The sequence below is a fragment of the Thamnophis sirtalis genome, unplaced genomic scaffold (genome assembly GCF_051295495.1).
Source record: "Thamnophis sirtalis isolate CommonGarterSnake01/CBP01778 unplaced genomic scaffold, rThaSir2_p1.2 scaffold_1, whole genome shotgun sequence".
Taxonomy (NCBI): Eukaryota; Metazoa; Chordata; class Lepidosauria; order Squamata; family Natricidae; genus Thamnophis; species Thamnophis sirtalis.
In genome coordinates, this window is record NW_028261381.1 from 174,616,321 (window position 1) to 174,636,488 (window position 20,168).

Genomic DNA, 20,168 nt, shown 5'->3' on the forward strand with positions numbered 1-20,168 from the left:
ATTGTGTTTGTATCCCCTTTCCCCTTTTGAGTTGTTCGCCACCCTGAGTCCCTCCCGGAGAAGGGCAGCATACAAATAAATTAAATCTGAATCTGAATCTGAATCAACAGCCCCAGGCCTGCCGGAACAGCCAGGTCTTAATAGACTTTTGGAAGGCCGAGAGAGTGGGGAGGGTCCAGATCTCAGTGGGTAGATCATTCCATAGGGCCAGGGCAGCAACAGAGTCTCCCCCGAGTAGCCGCCAGACGACATTGTGTAGTCGACGGCACCCGGAGAAGGCCCACCCTGTGAGATCTTATTGGGCGCTGGGAGGTATGTGGCAGGAGGCGGTCACGGAGATATCCAGGTCCTAGGCCATGTAGGGCTTTAAAGGTGATAACCAGCACCTTGAAGCGTGTTCGGAGACCAATAGGGAGCCAGTGCAGCTCACGGAGGATAGGTGTAACATGGGTGTATCTAGGAACACCCAGTATCGCTCGCGCGGCTGCATTCTGGACCAATTGTAGTCTCTGAACACTTTTCAAGGGCAGCCCCATGTAGAGCGCTTAGAAAGTTACCAACCGGTCAGGGGTGGGTTTCAGGCGGTTCGCGGCGGTCCCCGCGAACCGGTTGGTCGGCGAACCCAGAAGTAACTAACTTCTGGGAACGCCGAAGGATCCACCCGCCCGCCCGCGTTTCTTACCCGGTTTTGACGAGTTCTGCGCTTCCACGCATGCGCAAAACGCATACAGCGCCTGCACGATCCCCCAGGAGCAGCTGGAGCATCGCACAGGCACTAGTATGCATGCATGCACTGCGCGCATGCATGACGCCGCCGCCGGCCCCGTTCCAACTGAACCGGTTGGGACGGGGCGAGAAACCCACCCCTGCAACTGGTTCTCCCGAATAGGTGCGAACTGGCTGAATCCCACCACTGGCGCTCCATCACTGGAGGTTTTTAAAACCTTAAACCTTGTCCGAAATGGCATAGGGCAGTGATGGCGAACTTTTTCGGCACCAAGTGCTCCAAACCAGAATGCACATGCATGCACATGTATATGTGCACACTGAAAACCCGAAGACCAGCTGGCTGGCTCACATATGCCTGGTTTTTTGGGGGGTTTTTTTTGGCCATTTCTGGCCATTTTTCGGGCTGTTTTCAGGCTGTTTTGGGGGGGGCATTCTCAGGCCATTTTCCGGTGCTCTAGTACCCGTGAAGATCAGCTGCCAGGTGCATAGGCACATGCCAGAAACCAGAAGAGCAGCTAGCTGATGGTCACATGCCTAAATTTTGGCTGGTTTCGGCCGCTTTTCAGCCATCTTCAGGCCATTTTGGGGGGCGTTTTCAGGGCATTTTCCAGGCCTCTGGCACCCAAGAAGATCAGCTGTGGATGTGCACGCCAGAAACCAGAAGAGCAGTTGTCGATGGCATGCGTGCCACAGGTTCCCCATCACGGGTATAGAGTCTTCTGCTTGAACGGGGCTGGATTAAGTGACCTCCCAGGTCCCTTCCAGCTCTGTTCTGATTCTGATTCTGTGTAACTCTTAAAAAAATAAAGAAGTCATCCTATCTCTTGTGTCTGAACCCCTCCAGTTTCTCCCTGTCTCTTCTAAAGTGGGGTGTAGATTTGGGGTGGTGTTTAGAACTGGAATGAAAAGAGAGTTCTGGGGCGTTTTCCCTGCTCTGTATCGGGTACATCGTTTCTGAAAATTATCGTGACCTTTTTCGTTGCCAAAGTTCTCTTCCTGGTCCCATGCATTTATTATTTTTTCATGCGCTTGTGTACCCAGTTCTCTTCTTTGAACCTCACGAGACATCCCGAGTCATCAAGCGCCGAGTTCCGGACCACCTCAAGGAAACCACATCCTCTGTTGCGTTGGAGAGCTACTGATGGAGGCTGCGTGGAAGCTGGGCTCGCGTCAACAAAGTTGTGGCTTTCAGCTTTGCAAAACCCAGCAAGTGGAAACAGCGCCAGTGAAAGGAAACTGGGGCAGGAAGAGAAGGTTCAATAGATCTGGTGACTTTGGCCGTTGCCGAAGGCGTCTCTTTTCCTAGCCTTTTCTACGGGAAAGTGGTAAGTGCAGTTGAGAGAAAGGGGTTATAAATTGGGGACAGAACTCCTGTTTGGCCAAGGGAAAGGTCAGCCATTGTCCATTAAACAGGGAGCTGCATTCAAGATCCTAGGAAATGCTTGGTTTTTAAAATTTTTATGTTGTTGTTGTTAGTTGCAAAGTCGTGTCCGATCCATCGTGATCCCAGGGACAATGTTCCTCCAGGCCTTCCTGTCCTCTACCATCCTCTGGAGTCCCTTTAAGCTCACTCCTACTGCTTCAGTGACTCCATCCAGCCCCCTCATTCTCTGTCGCCCCTTATTCTCTTCCCATCCATCGTTCCCAGCATGAGGCTCTTCTCCAGGGAGTCCTTCCTTCTCATTAGGTGGCCAAAATAATTGAGTCTGCTCTTCAGGATTTAGGATCTTCTAAAGATAGATAGATAGAAGTTTATTTATATGCCGCCCTTTTCCCTGGGGGGACTCAGGGCGGCTCACAATCCAAGGGGGAGGGGGAGACAAACTTTTTAACATATAAGACAATACATAATTAAAAAACACAACATTCATACCATTCGGGCGGGTTACAGTCTTAGCTCCAGGCCTGATGGGATAGCCAGATTCTGAGGGCTGTGCGGAAGGTCTGGAGGGTGGTGAGGGTACGAATCTCCACGGGGAGATCGTTCCATAGGGTCGGAGCTACCACCGAGAAGGCTCTCCTCCGTGTAGTTGCCAGTTGGCATTGACCGGCAGATGGAACTTGGAGGAGGCCTAATCGATGAGATCTAATAGGTCGCGTGGAGGTAAAAGCCGTCAGAGTTGATCTCCTCTAGGTCTGACTGGTTGGATGGCCTTGCAATCCAAGGGACTCGCAGGAGTCTTCTCCAGCACCAGAGTTCAAAGGACTCCACTAGTTTTCCCAGACAACTGGGAAAAACTGGAAAAAAATTTAGGTGGACTGCCCCAGCCTCTGGAAGCTCCACTTGACCATCCTGCAACCAGGGATATATTTGTCATGTGCCTAAGATGTTTGTGCCCATTTCACATCATCTCATTTGATCACAGACACAGACACACAGACACAGACACAGACACAGACACACACACAGACACACACACACACACACTTTTTGTGGTGTAGATTGTTGTTGGTGTGGATGGTAGACGTTTTAAGAGTTATAACTTAATTACCAGATTTTTTTGGCAGTTGCAGCTGTCCAAAAAGCCAACATGGTTCTAGGCTGCATCAACAGAGGGATAGAATCAAGATCACGTGAAGGGTTAATACCACTTTATAAGGCCTTGGTAAGGCCACACTTGGAATGTGGCATCCAGTTTTGGTCGCCACGATGTAGAAAAGATGTGGAGACTCTAGAAAGTGTGCAGAGAAGAGCAACAAAGATGATTAGGGCAATTGGAGGTTAAAACATATGAGGAATGGTTGCAGGAAATGGATATGTCTAATGTTTAATGAAAAGAAGGACTAGGGGAGACATGATAGCAGTCTTCCAATATCTCAGGGGTTGCCACAAAGAAGAGGCAATCAAACTATTCTCCAAAGCACCTGAGTGTAGAACAAGAAGCAATTGGTGGAAACTATCAAGGAGAGAACCAACTTAGAACTGAGGAGAAATTTCCTGGCAGTGAGAACAATTAACCAGTGGAACAGAAGTTGCCTCCAGGAGTTGTGAATGCCCCAACACTGGAAGTCTTTAAGAAGATCTTGGATAGCCATTTGTCTGGAACGGTATAGGGTTTCCTGCCTAAGCAGGGGGTTGGACTAGAAGACCTCCAAGGTCCCTTCTAACTCTGTTATTCTATTCTACTCTGTTCTATTCTAAATCCCCTCAATCACAAACCCTGCGTTTTTAACTTTTGGAAACTGGATGTTTTGCAGAAAGGTTTCCTTTTAGTTCTCCCAGAAATGCTGCAATCTCAATGAGGCAAGATTTGCTTCCTCTGTGCACGCAGGAGCACTCACATTTTGGTCTGTGCATGTGTGTGGCATGTGTCTGAGCATAGGGGAGAACCACAGAAACAGCCACCAATGGGAAAGGGGGCAGAATGGCCTTGTCAGCCTTGCAATGGCCCAAAGGCAAAGCACAGGCCGATGAATTAATTCTACTTTATTGTAAAGTGACAGTAGAGTGACACGGTGGCCCCTAGAGGGGAAGACTCTCGCTTCCCACTTGGAAGGTTGAGAGTTCAATCCTAGGCAGCAAGAGGAGTTTCTCTTTCAAGGCACAAAAAGAAAATATCTGCTGTGACCACCACGTAGGCGTCAGGAAGGGCACTCGGCCAGTAAATGATCAATTTCCCCGAACCCACCCTGAAGCAAGGGAGCCATGGTGGCGCAGTAGTTAGAATGTAGTACTAGTTCTGCGGACTGCCGGATGCCAGCAGTTTGGCAGTTCGAGTCTCACCAGCTCAAGGTTGACTCAGCCTTCCGTCTTTCCAAAGTCGGTAAAATGAGGGCCCAGATTGTTGGGGGAAAGAGGCTGACTCTCTAAACCGCTTAGAGAGGGCTGTAAAAGCACTGTAAAGCAGTATATAAGTCTAAATGCTAGTGCTATTACAGGCTCGTAAAAATAAAATAAAAAATCTTCCCCTGTTGACTCACTTAACAACCGTGTAATTGTTTTTTTTTTAGAAATAATTTTTATTGAATGTTTTAATCTTTAAAAACAGTAAAGAAGACAGGGAGAATTATAAAAGCTAAGAAGGAGGAAAGCCAATATAGAAAGCTGTAAAATTATTGTATATTGTTATGTATGTTCTGTGCTTTATTTTGTTTTCCCCCCCCTTGTGTCTTTTTTACCGTGTAATTAACTGCAGCGATCCATTTAACACCCCACCCATTTTCAAGCTGTCTAGTCGTATTGAATGAAAAATCAAACAAGAGAAAAATATAATCTGCCTCTTAATATTTCACTTCAACTAAGACCTGGTGAATTTGCAGAACTGAGCATGCAATGTTGTGTATACCTGCTAGGATTTCGGCTATGATTTAGGGAGCAATTCCCCAGCCTGGCATACCTTCCCCCCCAGATGTGGGCCTGCTGAACATGGAACATAGAATAATAGAGTGGAAGGTACCCTGGAAATCATCTAGTCCAACCCCATGCTCGAGCAGGGAACCCTATAACATTTCATAGAAATCTCTTCTTAAACTCCTCCAGTGTTGAAGCTACCCACAACTTATGGAGGCAAACAGTTCCACTGATCGTTCTAACTGTCAGGAAATTTCTCCTTAGTTCTCTCCTTGATTAGTTTCCACCGATTGCTTCTTCAGTTTTTCCCCCGAATGCCATCACTCTGCTTAAACAACTAATTCCCACAGCACTGTCAACTAATGTCAGCGTTCCAAGTATCATGTAGAATTAAATCAGAGTCCAAGGCAAAACGATCCTTAAAGTTCCAATTTAATAAAGCAGACATCTTAGCACATCTGTGTAAATCCCAATTCTGGAAATGACGTCAGAATCTCACCCAGTTGGAAGTTCATGATCTTGTCCCCACACCCACAATCCATCACATGGTCCAATCTTCTTCTTCCACGCTGGCATCCACACCCAGCTGCTTCCGGTCAGGTGTCGAGGTGCGGAGACAAAAGATGACCTTGGTCTTCTAGAAAAGAATGACAACAATACATTCCACAATCCTACTCCTTTCTATTTCCCCCTCCCATCAACTATACTAATGAAACAGCATATTGAAATAAGAGAAAATGTGGCAGGCCAAAATTCTAAAAGGAATATAATTGCAGGCCTGACACTAACACTGTATTACTATTATTCTTCTCTTCTTTATTAATATCTGTCTTTTCCAACTTAGGATTGCAACCATGTTGCTTGTACTTTTCAATTTACATTGTTTTTAATTGTGTCCTAATACGATTTGATAACTTATTAGTAACCTTGACTAAGTGTTGCATCTTTTTATTCTTGATGAATATATTTTATTACAGCATATGCATAAAGACAAATTCCTTGTGTGTTCAATCACACTTGGCCAATTAAGAATTCTATTCTATTCTATTCTATTCTATTCTCCTGCCCTCAGGTGCCTTGGAGAATAGCCTGACTCCCTCTTCTTTGTGGCAACCCCTGAGATATCGGAAGACTGCTATCATGTCTCCCCTAGTCCTTCTTTTCATTAAACTAGACATTCCCAGTTCCTGCAACCGTTCTTCATATGTTTTAGTCTCCAGTCCCCGAATCCTCTTGGTTGCTCTTCTCTGCACTCTTTCTAGAGTCTCCACATCTTTTCTACATAATTTACATCATCATTGGAGGTTTTTAAGAAGAGACTGCACAGTCACTTGTCTGAAATGGTATGCTTGAGTAGGGTGGTGGACTAACAGAATAGCAGAGTGGGAAGGGACCTTGGAGGTCTTCTAGTCCAACCCCCTGCCTAGGCAGGAAACCCTACACCACTTCAGACGAATGGCTCTCCAACATCTTCGTAAAGAATTCCAGTGTTGGGGCATTCACAACTTCTGTTCCACTGATTGATTGTTCTCACTGTCAGGAAATTTCTCCTCAGTTCTAAGTTGCTTCTCTCCTTGATTAGTTTCCACCCATTGCTTCTTGTCCTTCAGGTGCCTTGGAGAATAGTTTGATTCACTCTTCTTTGTGGCAACCCCTGAGATATTGGAAGACTGCTATCATGTCTCCCTTGCTCCTTCTTTCTATTAAACTAGACATACTCAGTTCCAGCAACCGTTCTTCATATGTTTTAGCCTCCAGTCCTCTAATCCTCTTTGTTGCTCTTCTCTGCACTCTTTCTAGAGTCTCAACATTTTTAAAACATTGTGGCGACCAAAACTGGATGCCGTATTCCCAGTATGGTCTTATCAAACCATTATAAAGTGATATTAACACTTCACATGATCTTATCCTTCTGTTTATGCAGCCTAGAACTGTGTTGGCCTTTTTGGCAGCTGCTGTACACGGCTGGCTCATACTTAAGTGATTGTCCAGGAGGACTCCAAGATCCTATTTCCTGACAGAGAGAACAATTAAACAATGGAACTACTTGCCTCCAGAAGTTGTGAATGCTCCAACACTGGATGTTTTTAAGGAGAGATTGGACAATGATTTGTCTGAAGTGGTGTAGGGTTTCCTGTCTAAGCAGGGGTTGGACTAGAAGACCTCGAAGGTCCCTTCCAACTCTTTTATTCTAGTCTATCTTTCTTGCAGTTATAACTATTGAGCCAGGTACCGCCTATATACTATACCTTTAAATGTATACCTATATATTTTGTTTTTCTTGCCTCTATATTGAATTTGAATGGACATTTTTGAAAACTTCAAAATGCCCAACCAAGATGGTTGTTATTTCCATTAATGATTTAGGGAGGGAGGGGACAAGAGAAAATGCTTATTAAATTTGCAAGGGTTACGAAACCGGGTTCCAGGCAGTGGTGGGTTTCAAAAAATATTTGGAACCTCTTCTGTAGGTGTGGCCTGCTTTCCGGGTCCACTGGTGGAACCTCTTCTAACCAGTTCGGTAGATTTGACGAACTGGTTCTACCGAATAGGTGCGAACTGGTAGGAACCCACCTCTGGTTCCAGGAGACAAAAACAAACTCCGTGAAGATACTCTGGGTAGGCTGGAGACATGGGTTCAAAACAACAAAATGAAATTTACAAATGCAAAGCTTTTTATTTAGGAGAGAAATCAATCATGCAGCAGTTGAGGGGTGAATAAACTCACGGGGGACACAGGGTGCCCAGCTTTCAGCATCCTTAACTATCTTCATTTCCACCAAGGCAGAGACATGTTGTCACTTTTTCGGCTCAGCGTGGCAACGCTGGTCTTCCTGAAGGTATCCTGCAGCCCTGTGGATCTGACCCTGGAAGGAGCATGGAAGGGATGGAAAGAAAGCCACGCCAAAGAATACCTGGAGGTGAGTTTGTGTCAGCCTTGTCCAGAAGGGCTAATTCTACTGTATTGTAAGGTTACATCAAAGGTTTTCAACTTTGACAGATTTAAGATGGGTGGACTTCAGCTCCCAGAATTCCCCAGTCAGTTGGCTTTAAGATGGGTGGACTTCCACTCCCAGAATTCCCCAGTCAGCAGGGTTTAAGATGGGTGGACTTCCACTCCCAGAATTCCTCAGTCAGCTGGCTTTACGATGGGTGGACTTCCGCTCCCAGAATTCCCCAGTCAGCTGGCTTTACGATGGGTGGACTTCCGCTCCCAGAATTCCCCAGTCAGCTGGCTTTACGATGGGTGGACTTCCGCTCCCAGAATTCCTCAGTCAGTAGGCTTTAAGATGGGTGGATTTCAAGTTAAGATTAAGATTAAGATTTAGTTTATTTGTATGCCGCCCTTCTCCGGGAGGGACTCAGGGCGGCGAACCACTCAAAAGGGGAAAAGGGGATACAAACACAATACACGTAATTAAAATACAGTTCCCAGAATTCCTCAGTCAGCAGCCTTTGGGATGGATGGACTTCCACTCCCAGAATTCCCCAGTCAGCAGGGTTTAAGATGGGTAGACTTCCACTCCCAGAATTCCCCAGTCAGCAGGGTTTAAGATGGGTGGACTTCCACGCCCAGAATTCCCCAGTCAGCAGGCTTTGAGATGGGTGGACTTCCACTCCCAGAATTCCCCAGTCAGCAGGCTTTGAGATGGGTGGATGTCAATTTTTCACACTTATGACAGTTGCAGCATCCTTGTGGGCACATGATCAAATTCAGACACTTGGCAACTGGCTCATATTTATGACGGTCAATGAGGAAGCCTGATTCATTTAACAACCTCATTCCTAGCTTAACAACTGCCTTGATTCACTTAACAACGATGGCAAGAAAGGCTGTAAAACGGGGCAAAACCCACCTAGCAAAAGTCTCTCTTAGCAACAAAAATGTTGGGCTCAATTGTGGTCGTAGGTCGAGGACTACCTGCCTCGAAGTCTATTATTGCTTCTTTTATCAGCCTGCTGGATCATGGTGTCTCCCTGAAACAAAGCTTCAATTAAAATGTTCTTTAAATTTGGGGGTTTTCCTTGGGGTGATCTTGGGCTTCGGGAGAAGCGTTTCTGTCTCTCAATTTGCGTTCTGACCTAGGCTTCCCAAAAGCACAAAGCCGGCTCCTCGTCCCAATAAAACTCCTTTTATTTAGTTTAAAGGGAAATCCTCTCCAGCAAAGTCCCGGCCAGGAGTCTTTCAAGAGATTTCACAACTACAGGCCTTGATCAGGCTTGGAGAGCTGCCAGGCCGATATCTTCCAAACGCCACTCAGTAGCAGACAATACTTGGCAAGAAGTCAGGAACAGATCTTCACCCTAATTGAATTGAACTAATTGTCTCCTGCAAACTCCACTCCCCTTTCGCTCCTCTTTATTCCCTGGGGGGGGGGGATTCATTTTCTACCTGTGGCCTTACTCCCAAGTGGACCCCTGTTCCTTAGTTGTTCCCTTCGTCTGGCAGCTCTGCACATGCACACACTGGGAACAGGCTCCAGCTGTTCTTCTGCCGCACTGATGTCTGACTCCGAAGGCAGTTGATAACTGTCAAGACGGCCCTGCCCCCCTCTCTGCCTCCGACACAGAGCCCTCATCAGAGCCTTCCCCAGACTCCAGGACTGGCCCACCTTCCTCCCCAACCTCCCCGCTGCCTGACTCCGCTGCCAGCTCCACTGGTGGGCCGTAACAATTTGTGATGGGCCCTTTTTTGTCGTTCCAGGAGGAAGAAGCTTTCCGTCGGATGGTGTGGGAGAAGAACCTGTGGAGAATTGAACAGCACAATTTGGAAGCCGCTCGGGGCAAACACAGTTTCCAACTGGCCATGAACCATTTGGGTGATCTGGTAACCAGGCAAACTCTGGAAGGGGTTGCTGTGGTTGTGGTTGTGGTGGTGGTTGAGTTGCTCAGTTGTGTCATCTTTGCGACGCCCATGGGCCACTGTTGGAAGAAATGCTCATCTGGGTTCAGTTCCAAGTGGGGAGGAAGACACTGGAAACATGGAGGCTGATTGGAAAGATGGTTTAATGGTGGACAGGATCACATGGTTTGAAATCCTGGGCACAAATAGCACATGGGAGAGAGAGAGGGAGAGAGAGGGAGAGAGAGGGAGATAGATAAATAGATAGATAGATAGATAGATAGATAGATAGATAGATAGATAGATAGATAGATAGATAGATAGATAGATAGATAGATAGATAGATAGATAGATACCAGTGGTGGGTTCCTACTGGTTCGCACTAGTTCGGTAGAACCGGTTCGTCAAATCTACCGAACCAGTTAGAAGAGGCTCCATCAGTGGACCTGGAAAGCAGGCCATACCTACAGAAGAGGTTCCAAAAATTTTTGAAACCCACCACTGACACCCACCCACCCACACACACACATACACACACACACACACAAAGAGAGAGAAAGAGAAAGAAAAAGAAAGGAAGAAAGAAAGAAATAAAAAAGAAAAAAGAAAGAAAAAGTGAGAGAGAGAGATGAAAGAAAGAAAAAGGAAAAAGGGACAGAGAGACAAAAGGAAGGAAAAAGAGAGAGAGAGAGAGAGAGAGAGAGAGAGAACACATGGCCGGCAAGCCACTCCCACCAGGTCACATGGCCATCAAGCCACTCCCACAAAAGAGGCCACACCCACAGAGTAGGTTAAAAAAAAACTGATTTATACCCTCTCTTGGGCCCCGCCTTGGAGCTTCCTGTACCTGTATAAGATAAGTATTCTGATTGGTTGTCAGCGTCCCATGGGGCTACGCAGGGGTAACTTTGTAGTGTCTTGAGTCCCAAGCTTGGTTGAATCTTGCTGGGTGATAATGTAATGAAGGGGCTTTGGGCAATTCCTATTATGGCTGAGGGCCAGTGGTGGGATTCAATTTTTTTTACTACCGGTTCTGTGGCCGTGGCTTGGTGGGTGTGGCTTGGTGGGCGTGGCAGGGGAAGGATACTGTAAAATCACCATTCCCTCTCCACTGAACTCACTGCTGGGGAATTCTGGGAATTGAAGTCCACAAATGCAGGCTGGGGAATTCTGGGAGTTGACATCCACAGTTGCTGGCTGGGGAATTCTGGGAGTTGATGTCCACCTACCTTAAAGTTGCCAAGAATGAGAACGGGTGTCCTATAGTGGCTACGCATGGGCCTCCCTTCGATGACAACCTTACTAGTAGCTCCAATTTCCACCTGCCCCCTTCTCTGCCTCAGTTTCTCCCACGGCTTGCTCGGCTGTCCTGCTGAAAGGTTTAAGACTCCCAAGCAGGAGACAAAAATTCCCGATTTCTCTTCTCCAGACAGATGAGGAGTTTAACCAGATGTTGAATGGTTTCCAGCAAAGTCGAGCCGAAGAGTACGAAGAGGGGGACACTTACTTCCAAGAATCAGCCACGGAGGAGATTCCCAAGCAGGTGGACTGGCGTACGAAGGGTTACGTTACTCCTGTGAAAAATCAGGTGAGTTGGGAGATTTGGGAGTCCAGGTAGAATTTTTCTTTTTTTCCATAATTTTCCATATTGACTTGCAGCTCTATGAAATGTCTTCCTCCTCCTCCTCCTCCTCCTCCTCCTCCCCCGCCCCCTCCTCTTCCTCCTCTTCCTCCTCCTCCTCCTCCTCCTGCACTGATATGGGAGCAGCTTGTTCTTCTGTCCCTGCAGAGCATTTCCAGTGATGGATTTTTCTCTTCTTTTTCCTGTTTCTCTTCTTCCTTCTTTCTTCTTCTCATTCTCCTCTTTCTTCTCCTCTTTCTCTGATCCTCCTCTTCCTTCTTTTCCTTCTCTCCTTATCCCCTCCCTCTTCTCTTCATCTTCCTTTTTCTTTCTTCTCCTCTCTTCACTTTCTTCCTCTCTTCTTCTTCTTGTCCTTCTCTTTCTTCTCCTTCCCTATCTCTTTCTTTTTCTCCTCCCCCTCCTTCTGCTGACCTCCTCCTCCTTGTCCCCCCTCCTCCTCCATTTCTTCTCCTTCTCCCTCTCTACTGTTCCTTCCCCTTTTCCTTTCCCTTCTCTCCTTCACCTTCTCCATTTCTCCTCCTCCTCCTCCCACCCTCCCTCCCATTCCTTCCCCTTCTCTTATCTTCTCCTTCCCTCTCTACCACTGCTTCCCTTTCCCTTTCTCTTCTCCTCCTTCTCCATTTCTCCTCCTTTTCTACCATTCCTTCCCCTTCTCTCCTCCTCCTCTATTTCTTCTCCTTCCCCTTCTCCATTTCTCCCCATCCTCCATTTCTTCCCCTTCTCTCCTTCTCTTTCTCCATTCCTCCTCCCTCTCTACCATCCCTTCCCCTTCTCTTCTCCTCCTTCTTCCCTCTCTACCACTGCTTCTCTCCTCCTCCTCCGTCCCTCCTCTCCTCCTCCTCTATCTTCTCTTCATTTTTCTTTGCCTTTGACTCCATCTTCCTCCTCCATCATTTCTCCCCCTCCCCCTCTTTATCACTCCTTCCCCTTTCCTTTCTCCATTCCCTTTCTCCCCCTTCTCCATTTCTTTTCCTCTATTTCTCCTCCTCCTCCTCCATTTTTCTCCTTCTTCCTTCTCTCCTTCTCCATTTCTTCTCCTGCTCCTCCCTCTCTACCATTCCTTCCCCTTCTTCTTCTCTCCTCCTCCTTCTCCTTCTATCTTTTCTTCATTTTCCTTCTCCTTTTCTTTATCTATCTTCCTCCTCCCCTCTCTCTACCATTCCTTCCCTTTCTCCTTCCCCTTCTCTCCTCCTCCTTCTCCTCCTTCCCTCTCTAGATCTGGGTACTTGAGAGACCGCCTGCTGCCAATTACCTCCCACAGACCCATTAGATCTCACAGGGTTGGCCTCCTCTGGGTGCCATCTACCAGCCAATGCCATCTGGCTACCACCCGGGGGAGGGCCTTCTCTGTGACAGCTCCGGCCCTTTGGAATGAACTCCCCGCAGGGATTCGGACCCTCACCTCTCTCCAGGCCTTCCGAAAAGATGTCAAAACCTGGCTTTCCCGGCAGGCCTGGGGGTGATGAGTTCCCTCCCCTCTCGACTTGTATGGTTGTGCAATTGTTGTCGACTTTTATTATTTGTATTTTGTCTTTTATGTTCCCCCTTTTTCCCCCTTTGAATTGTTCGCTGCCCTGAGTCCTCCTGGAGAAGGGCGGCATACAAATAATAAAATTCTATTCTATTCTATTCTACCACTGCTTCCCTGCCCCTGCCCCTTCTCTTCTCTTCCTACTTCCCCTTCCCTTTCTATCTTTTCTTCATTTTCCTTCTCCTTTTCTTTATCTATCTTCCTCCTCCCCTCTCTCTACCATTCCTTCCCTTTCTCCTTCCCCTTCTCTCCTCCTCCTTCTCCTCCTTCCCTCTCTACCACTGCTTCCCTGCCCCTTCTCTTCTCTTCCTACTTCCCCTTCCCTTTCTTTCTTTTCTTCATTTTCCTTCTCTTTTTCTTTATATCTTCCTCCTCCCCTCTCTCTACCATTCCTCCCCTTTCTCCTTCCCCTTCTCTCCCCCTCCTTCTCCTCCTTCCCTCTCTACCACTGCTTCCCTGCCCCTTCTCTTCTCTTCCTACTTCCCCTTCCCTTTCTATCTTTTCTTCATTTTCCTTCTCCTTTTCTTTCTCCGTCTCCGTCTCCCTCCACCATCATCATGAAGTACAGAACCAAGAGGGCCAGCTTCCCCCTGCTGGTCCTCCCTGGAGCTCCTCTCCGCCTCTTGCTGTCTTCCCAGGGACGCTGCGGCTCCTGCTGGGCCTTCAGTGCCACGGGGGCTCTGGAAGGGCTGCTCTTCAAGAAGACGGGGAAGCTGGTCCCCCTGAGCGAGCAGAACCTCATGGATTGCTCCTGGAAGCTGGGCAACGAGGGCTGCCACGGAGGCTACGTCAGCCACGCCTTCGAATACGTTCGGCAGAACGGAGGCATCGATTCGGAGCAGGATTACCCTTACCAGGAGAAGGTGAGGGAGGGGAAGGAGGCGGACATGGGCAAGGCATCAAATAGAGATACAATACAATGCAATGCAATAGCAGAGTTGGAAGGGACCTTGGAGGTCTTCTAGTCCAACCCCCTGCCCAGGCAGGAAACCCTATACCGTTCCAGACAAATGGCTATCCAACATCTTAAAGGCTTCCAGTGTTGGGGCATTCACAACTTCTGGAGGCAATTTCTGTTCCACTGATTAATTGTTTCCACTGTCAGGAAATTTCTCCTCAGTTCTAAGTTGCTTCTCTCCTTGATTAGTTTCCACCCATTGCTCCTCGTTCTGCCCTCAGGTGCCTTGGAGAATAGCTGGACTCCCTCTTCCTTGTGGCAACCACTGAGATATTGGAAGGCTGCTATCCTGTCTCCCCTGGTCCTTCTTTTCATTAAACTAGACCTACCCAGTTCCTGCAACCGTTCTTCGTGTGTTTTAGCCTCCGGTCCCCTAATAATCTTTGTGGAAGATGAAAGAGAATATTTATAGCTTATTTGTGGCAATCCCGGTGCTCCATGAGCTTGGGGGTTTTCTTGCAGACGTCTCATGACCCAACTAGGTAACATCATCAGTGCTAGAAGAGAGTGGGGTTTGGGAGAGGAGGAGGAGGAGGAGGAGCAGCAGCAGCAGCAGCAGCAGGAGGAGCAGGAGGAGGAGGAGAGGAGGAGGATTGTGGTGTGGTCCTTGGTGCTCTCTGAGCTTGGTTGTTCTCTTGCAAATGTCTCATTACCCAACTAGCTAACACCATCAGTGCTAGAAGGGAGTGGGGAAGGAGGAGGAGGAGGAGGAGGAGGAGGAGGAGGAGGAGGAGGAGGTGGAGGAAAGGAGATCTGTAAGGTCCTCGATGGCTGGCAGCTCTCCAAGCCTGATCAAGGCCTGTAGTTGTGAAATCTCTTGAAAGACTCCTGGCCGGGACTTTGCTGGAGAGGATTTCCCTTTAAACTAAATAAAAGGGGTTTTATCGGGCCGGTTTCATGATCTTGGGAAGCCTAGGTCAGAACAATCCCTTCTAGTTCCTATGATTCTGTATTCTAGGTGTCAGTCTGAAAAGGGGCTGCTAAACTTTCCCTGCATCTTCTCACCCCATCTCTGCAGGATGAGATGTACTGTCGCTACAAACCAGAAACGCGGGTGGGCAACTGCACGTCCTTAGTGCGGATTCAGCCAGAGAACGAGACAGCTCTGGAGCAAGCTGTAGCCACCATGGGACCGATATCCTTGGGTGTGGATGCTCGGAGTTTCCAGTTCCATTTCTATAAGTCGGGTAAGGAGAACTGAGGCAATTGGGAATCTGTAGAGCACAGGTGTCAAACTCAAGGCCCACGGGCCGGATCCGGCCCGCGGTGTGATTAGATCCGGCCCACTGGGCTGTCTTCGTCTAACCAATGCAAAGAGGAAACACGGCAGCAGTTTGGCAATGGCGTCAAGCTTGTTGTAGAAAAGACGGGACACAAAAGCCAGCTCTTCAGAGAAGGAATTGTTTATTGCGCAGGTTCAGAAAAAATGGCCTGAACAATGAGTGAAAGTCAGGAAATTCCTTATATAGTTTATCCCTTTCAGCTAAAGCCATCTTTTAGTTTTGGAAACACCCCTCAAGATTTGCCCTTGAGTTAAAGAACGTATATCTACAGGAAGTCATAATACATAGGCCAGCCAACGGACAGACATGGCATGTATTTTGAGGAACTAACAATATGTGTCTACCAAACAGAATAACAACCAAGCCAGCAAATAGGCTAAAATAAATGCTTCGCTTCAGCATATTTCATGTACAGACTTCCTTCTAACTCGTATCTAACCGCACTATGTCCTGCAATTTCTATATAAACAGTTAAAGCTTAATATCATGAAACCCTAGTTTGGTTCAGGCTTGTGGCCTACTTTGGTTCAGCCTGCCACCTCAAGCTGGCCATGCCCACTTGGGTGGCCATGCCTGCTCGGTTGGCCATGTTTACCCAGTGGCCACACCCACCCAGTTGGCCACACCTGCCCAGTGGCCACACCCACCCAGTTGGCCACGCCTGCCCAGTGGCCACACCCACCCAGCTGGCCATGCCTGCCCAGTGGCCACACCCGCCCAGCTGGCCACACCCACCCAGTGGCCACACCACCCAGCTGGCCATGCCCCCCAGTTGGCTACCTCCCCTTGAGGTCAACCACAGCCCTGATACAGCCCTCAAAGAAGTTGAGTTTGACACCCCTGCTGTAGAGTGTGTGTGAGATTGCTGTAAGATAGATTTCTAGGCTAAATAAGGGCAGTCCTCATTTAGTGACTGCCTAAGGCAAAGACCGTTCACAGTTACTACGCTCATGAAAAAGTCACTTTGAGAGCCCTCCTTGTCTTGAAGCACTTTGCAGATGGTTTTATTTAGTGACTACCCCGCTTAACGACCAAGTCACTGGTGCCAATTTTGCTTGCTGAACAAGGACGGCTTCTATTGGGCGTGGGTAAAATCTTCAGTTGTAGAAGGGAGTGAGGTTTGCTCTCTGCTTATATTTACATACCGCTGTTTGTTTTCTTACAGACATTTTATGACCCTGTTAGGTAACATCATCAGTGCCACAAGATGCTGGTCTTGTTGTATTCGGGTCTTTTCCCGTGTAAGATTGAGATTGTCTTAGCAACGTTTCAGCAAGCTCCCACTCGCCATCTTCAGGCTGGTGTTTTCAGCTTAAAGCGCGGTCGGAGATGTCGTCTTTCTATAAATCTTGGCCTGTTGTAACGGCCTACAACACAAAACAACAATGGACGCACAGCCAGCACCAATCAGCACCAATCTACCAATCATGATACAACCACACAGCCAATCAATCCACTTACTGAAACAACGCCAGCACTTCACACACCCCCACCAAGATTTATAGAAAGATGGAAGTTCCGACCACGCTTTAAGCCAAAAACACCAGCCCAACACACACCTACACACACACACACACACACACACACACTATTTTTCTTTAATATATATTAGTGCTTGGTAAACAGTGTATTACCTGGGTCAATTTACTTTATAAATAGTAATAGTAATATTGTTTATTTATACATATTAATAATCTTTCAACTTCTAACTTGATAACACCAACATTTAACATTTTAATGTTTTATGTGGTTATTCTAATTGCATGAGTGTAAGCCACCCAGAGTCATCTTGGCACAGAAATCTAACAGTAAATAAAAATAGAATAAATAAGAATTTAACACTGGATCAACAATCAAGCGGTAAACAAAATTCTAATCAAGAAGCTACCAATTCAGACAAACAATCAAACAAACGAACGATAAACAACAGCCTAAATCAAGGAACAATCAAGAACACCCCCACCAACACTGACAGGACAAAAAGCACTTGCATATTAACATCAACCCCACTCCCTTTTAGCACTGATGATGTTACCTAGTTGGGTCATGAAACATCTGCAAGAAAACAACCAAGCTCAAAAGATACCAAAGATCCCACATCTGTCAGTCAGTCAGTTAGTCAGTCAGTTTATTGATCCATCCATCCATTATATGTCATCTATCTAGCTATACATCTATCCATACATCTATATCTATCTATCCATCCTTCCAATTCTGTCTGTCTGTCCATCCATCCATCCTGTCTGTCTGTCTGTCTGTCTGTCTGTCTGTCTGTCTATCTATCTATCTATCTATCTATCTATCTATCTATCTATCTATCTATCTATCTATCTCTATGCATCCAAGTCAGTCAGTCAGTCAGTCAGTCAGTCAGTCAGTCAGTCAGTCAGTCAGTCAGTCAGTCAGTCAGTCAGTCAGTCAGTCAGTCTGTCTGTCTGTCTGTCTGTCTATCTATCTATCTATCTATCTATCTATCTATCTATCTATCTATCTATCTATCTATCTTGGATCTCTATCCACCCAAGTTTGTCTGTCTGTACATTGTATTAACAGAGAACAAACCCCCTCTCCCTTCTAGCACTGATGAAGTTACCTAGCTGGGTCATGAAATGTGCAAGAAAATCACCAAGCTCAGAGAGCACCAAAGACCCCTCAATCATGAAGCCAAATTATGAAAACAAGGCTGGCCGACTGATCAGCCCCTGCTTCTTTTGCTGAACACACACAGTAGATTCAGGGCTGATGGCAATAGTGGAGTGGGTGGGTACTTATGTGTACATGCACAGATGCGGATGTTCAAGAGACCTCCTGCTAGTGGTTTCTGAATCATCTCTCTCTCTCTCTCTCTCTCTCCCTCCCTCCCTCCCTCCCTCCTCTGTTCTTTTCTGCTCAGGTATCTTTGCAAGCAATTGGTGCACCCATCGCGTCAACCACGCCATGCTGGCCGTGGGCTACGATGCTGAGCAGGAGGGTAACAAAACCACAAATTATTGGATCCTAAAGAACAGGTGACTAAAGAGGATCTGGTGCAGGATGAAGGAGAAGCCCATCAAAAATCCATTCCTGTCAAAGTTAAATCTCATTTAACTCTCAAGAGCCGAGGTGGCACAGTGGTTACAGCCGGTACTGCAGGCTAGTTCTGTTGCCTGCTGGCTGCCTGCAATTTGGCATTTCAAATCTCACCAGGCTCAAGGTTGACTCAGCCTTCTACCTTTCCAGGGTCGGTAAAACGAGGATCCAGATTGTTGAGGGCAATGTGCTGACGCTGTAAACCGCTTAGAGGGGGCTGTAAAGCATTATAAAGCGGTATATAAGTCTAAGTGCTATTGTTATTATCTGGTTTAGCTAAGAAAAAGAGTGGGGGGTTATTTGTTAGATCAGGGTTTCTCAGCCTTGGGAAGATTGGCTCAGCTGGCTTTTTATGCCTAAGAACTCCCCATCTCCTGGTGATTGACCCAAAGTCTCACATCTGGCTTGGATGCCTAAGGTGGGACTAGAACTCACCATCTCCTGGTGATTGGTCCAAAGTCACCAGCCGGCTTTCACACCTAAACCAGGGCTAGAACTCACTGTCTCCTGGTGATTGGCCCAAAGTCCCCTAACCAGCTTTTATGACTAAGGCAGGACTAGAACTCCCAATCTCTTACTTTCTAGCCTAGGGCCTTAAGTAGATCAAACTCCCTCTCTTATATGTGAATTGCATCCATTGCACAATCTTCATTTCTGGCAGATTTTTTTATTTTTAAAGCAGTTCAACCTCAGCACCACAAAGATTCTGGACCAGCTGTAGAAGGGACACGGCAGAACCTCTTGATCGATTCAAGAGTGTTGGAATTCATTGTTGGGATGTATTTTTGTGCAACTATAGTAGTATTCAGCCAGTAGATGGCAGTATTTACAAGTTTGGGTCTATGGTATAAACTGTATGCTCTTTTCTTCTAAGTAGAGCTTCCTGTTTCCTGTTACAGTTATATAGTTGAGCAGTAAAGCACATGGTGATTGTACTCTTTGTTCTGGTTGTGCTTTATATAAACAGAATTTCTAACAAAGAGCCAAAACGTTTGCCACACACCATCAACTGTCCACCTATTAATCTCCCTTTCTTCTCTTTCCCAGCTGGTCCGAGAAGTGGGGCGAGCAGGGCTACATGCGATTGGTGAAAGGAGTTGATAACCACTGTGGGGTAGCCAATCAAGCTTGTTACCCAGTTATGTAACAGATCCAGCATCGGCTCACCCCAAATCTTCTCCGCTTCGGAGTTTCATCCTTTCCAACTGAGCTGTCTCTTTGCCAGCATCATTGCCCCAGATTGGATTAAACAGTTTGAATCAAATTTATTTCTTCCTGGTTTCTGATCCTAGTTTCTCTACGGTGTGAAGAGTGCTCGGCTGTTGTTAACAGCTTCCTGGATCTTACAAGGAGGGGTCTGCAGTTTGCAGATTTTAATAAAGGTTCTCTTGAGCTTGTCTGGTGCCTAACGGAGTGATTCCTACATCTTTCCTTTATTTTTCCCCTCTTTCTCTCCCCCACATACATGTGAATACCAGTAGAAGAGAATATTTGTGGCTCATGGCTGAACTGTGGGGTCCTTGATGCTCTCTGAGCTTGGTGGTTTTCTTCCAGACGTTTTGTAACCCAGCTAGGTAACATCATCAGTCCTAGTGAGTATGCAATCGCTGGCTGGGGAATTCTGGGAGTTGAAGTCCAGACATCTTCAAGTTGACAAGGTTGAGAAACACTGGGATAGATAGAATAATGCAGTAGAGTGGAAAGGAATAGAACAGAGCAGAGCAGAAAAAAATAATGGAGTGGAACGGAACGGAACACAGACCAGAACAGAATAATGGAGTGGAACAGAAAAGAATACAGAACAGAATAGAATAATGGAGTG

The 20,168-nt window shown here is 46.9% G+C and overlaps 1 protein-coding gene across 2 annotated transcripts; it reads left to right on the forward strand.

The window, feature by feature from the left end:
• Positions 1-1,744: 1,744 nt before the first annotated feature.
• Positions 1,745-19,744, forward strand: LOC106542559 (procathepsin L). Of its 2 annotated transcripts, none has more exons than XM_087703346.1 (8): positions 1,745-2,054; positions 7,809-7,941; positions 9,726-9,848; positions 11,293-11,451; positions 13,675-13,899; positions 15,013-15,181; positions 18,171-18,285; positions 19,394-19,744. In XM_087703346.1, exons 2-8 carry the CDS (start codon positions 7,813-7,815, stop codon positions 19,491-19,493), a joined length of 1,020 nt encoding a protein of 339 aa, XP_087559472.1. In that variant the 5' UTR covers positions 1,745-2,054; positions 7,809-7,812; the 3' UTR covers positions 19,494-19,744. The 2 variants fall into 2 exon arrangements, with proteins under 2 accessions (XP_087559472.1, XP_087559471.1); XM_087703345.1 differs by having other exon boundaries at positions 1,746-2,054; positions 7,805-7,941.
• Positions 19,745-20,168: the final 424 nt, after the last annotated feature.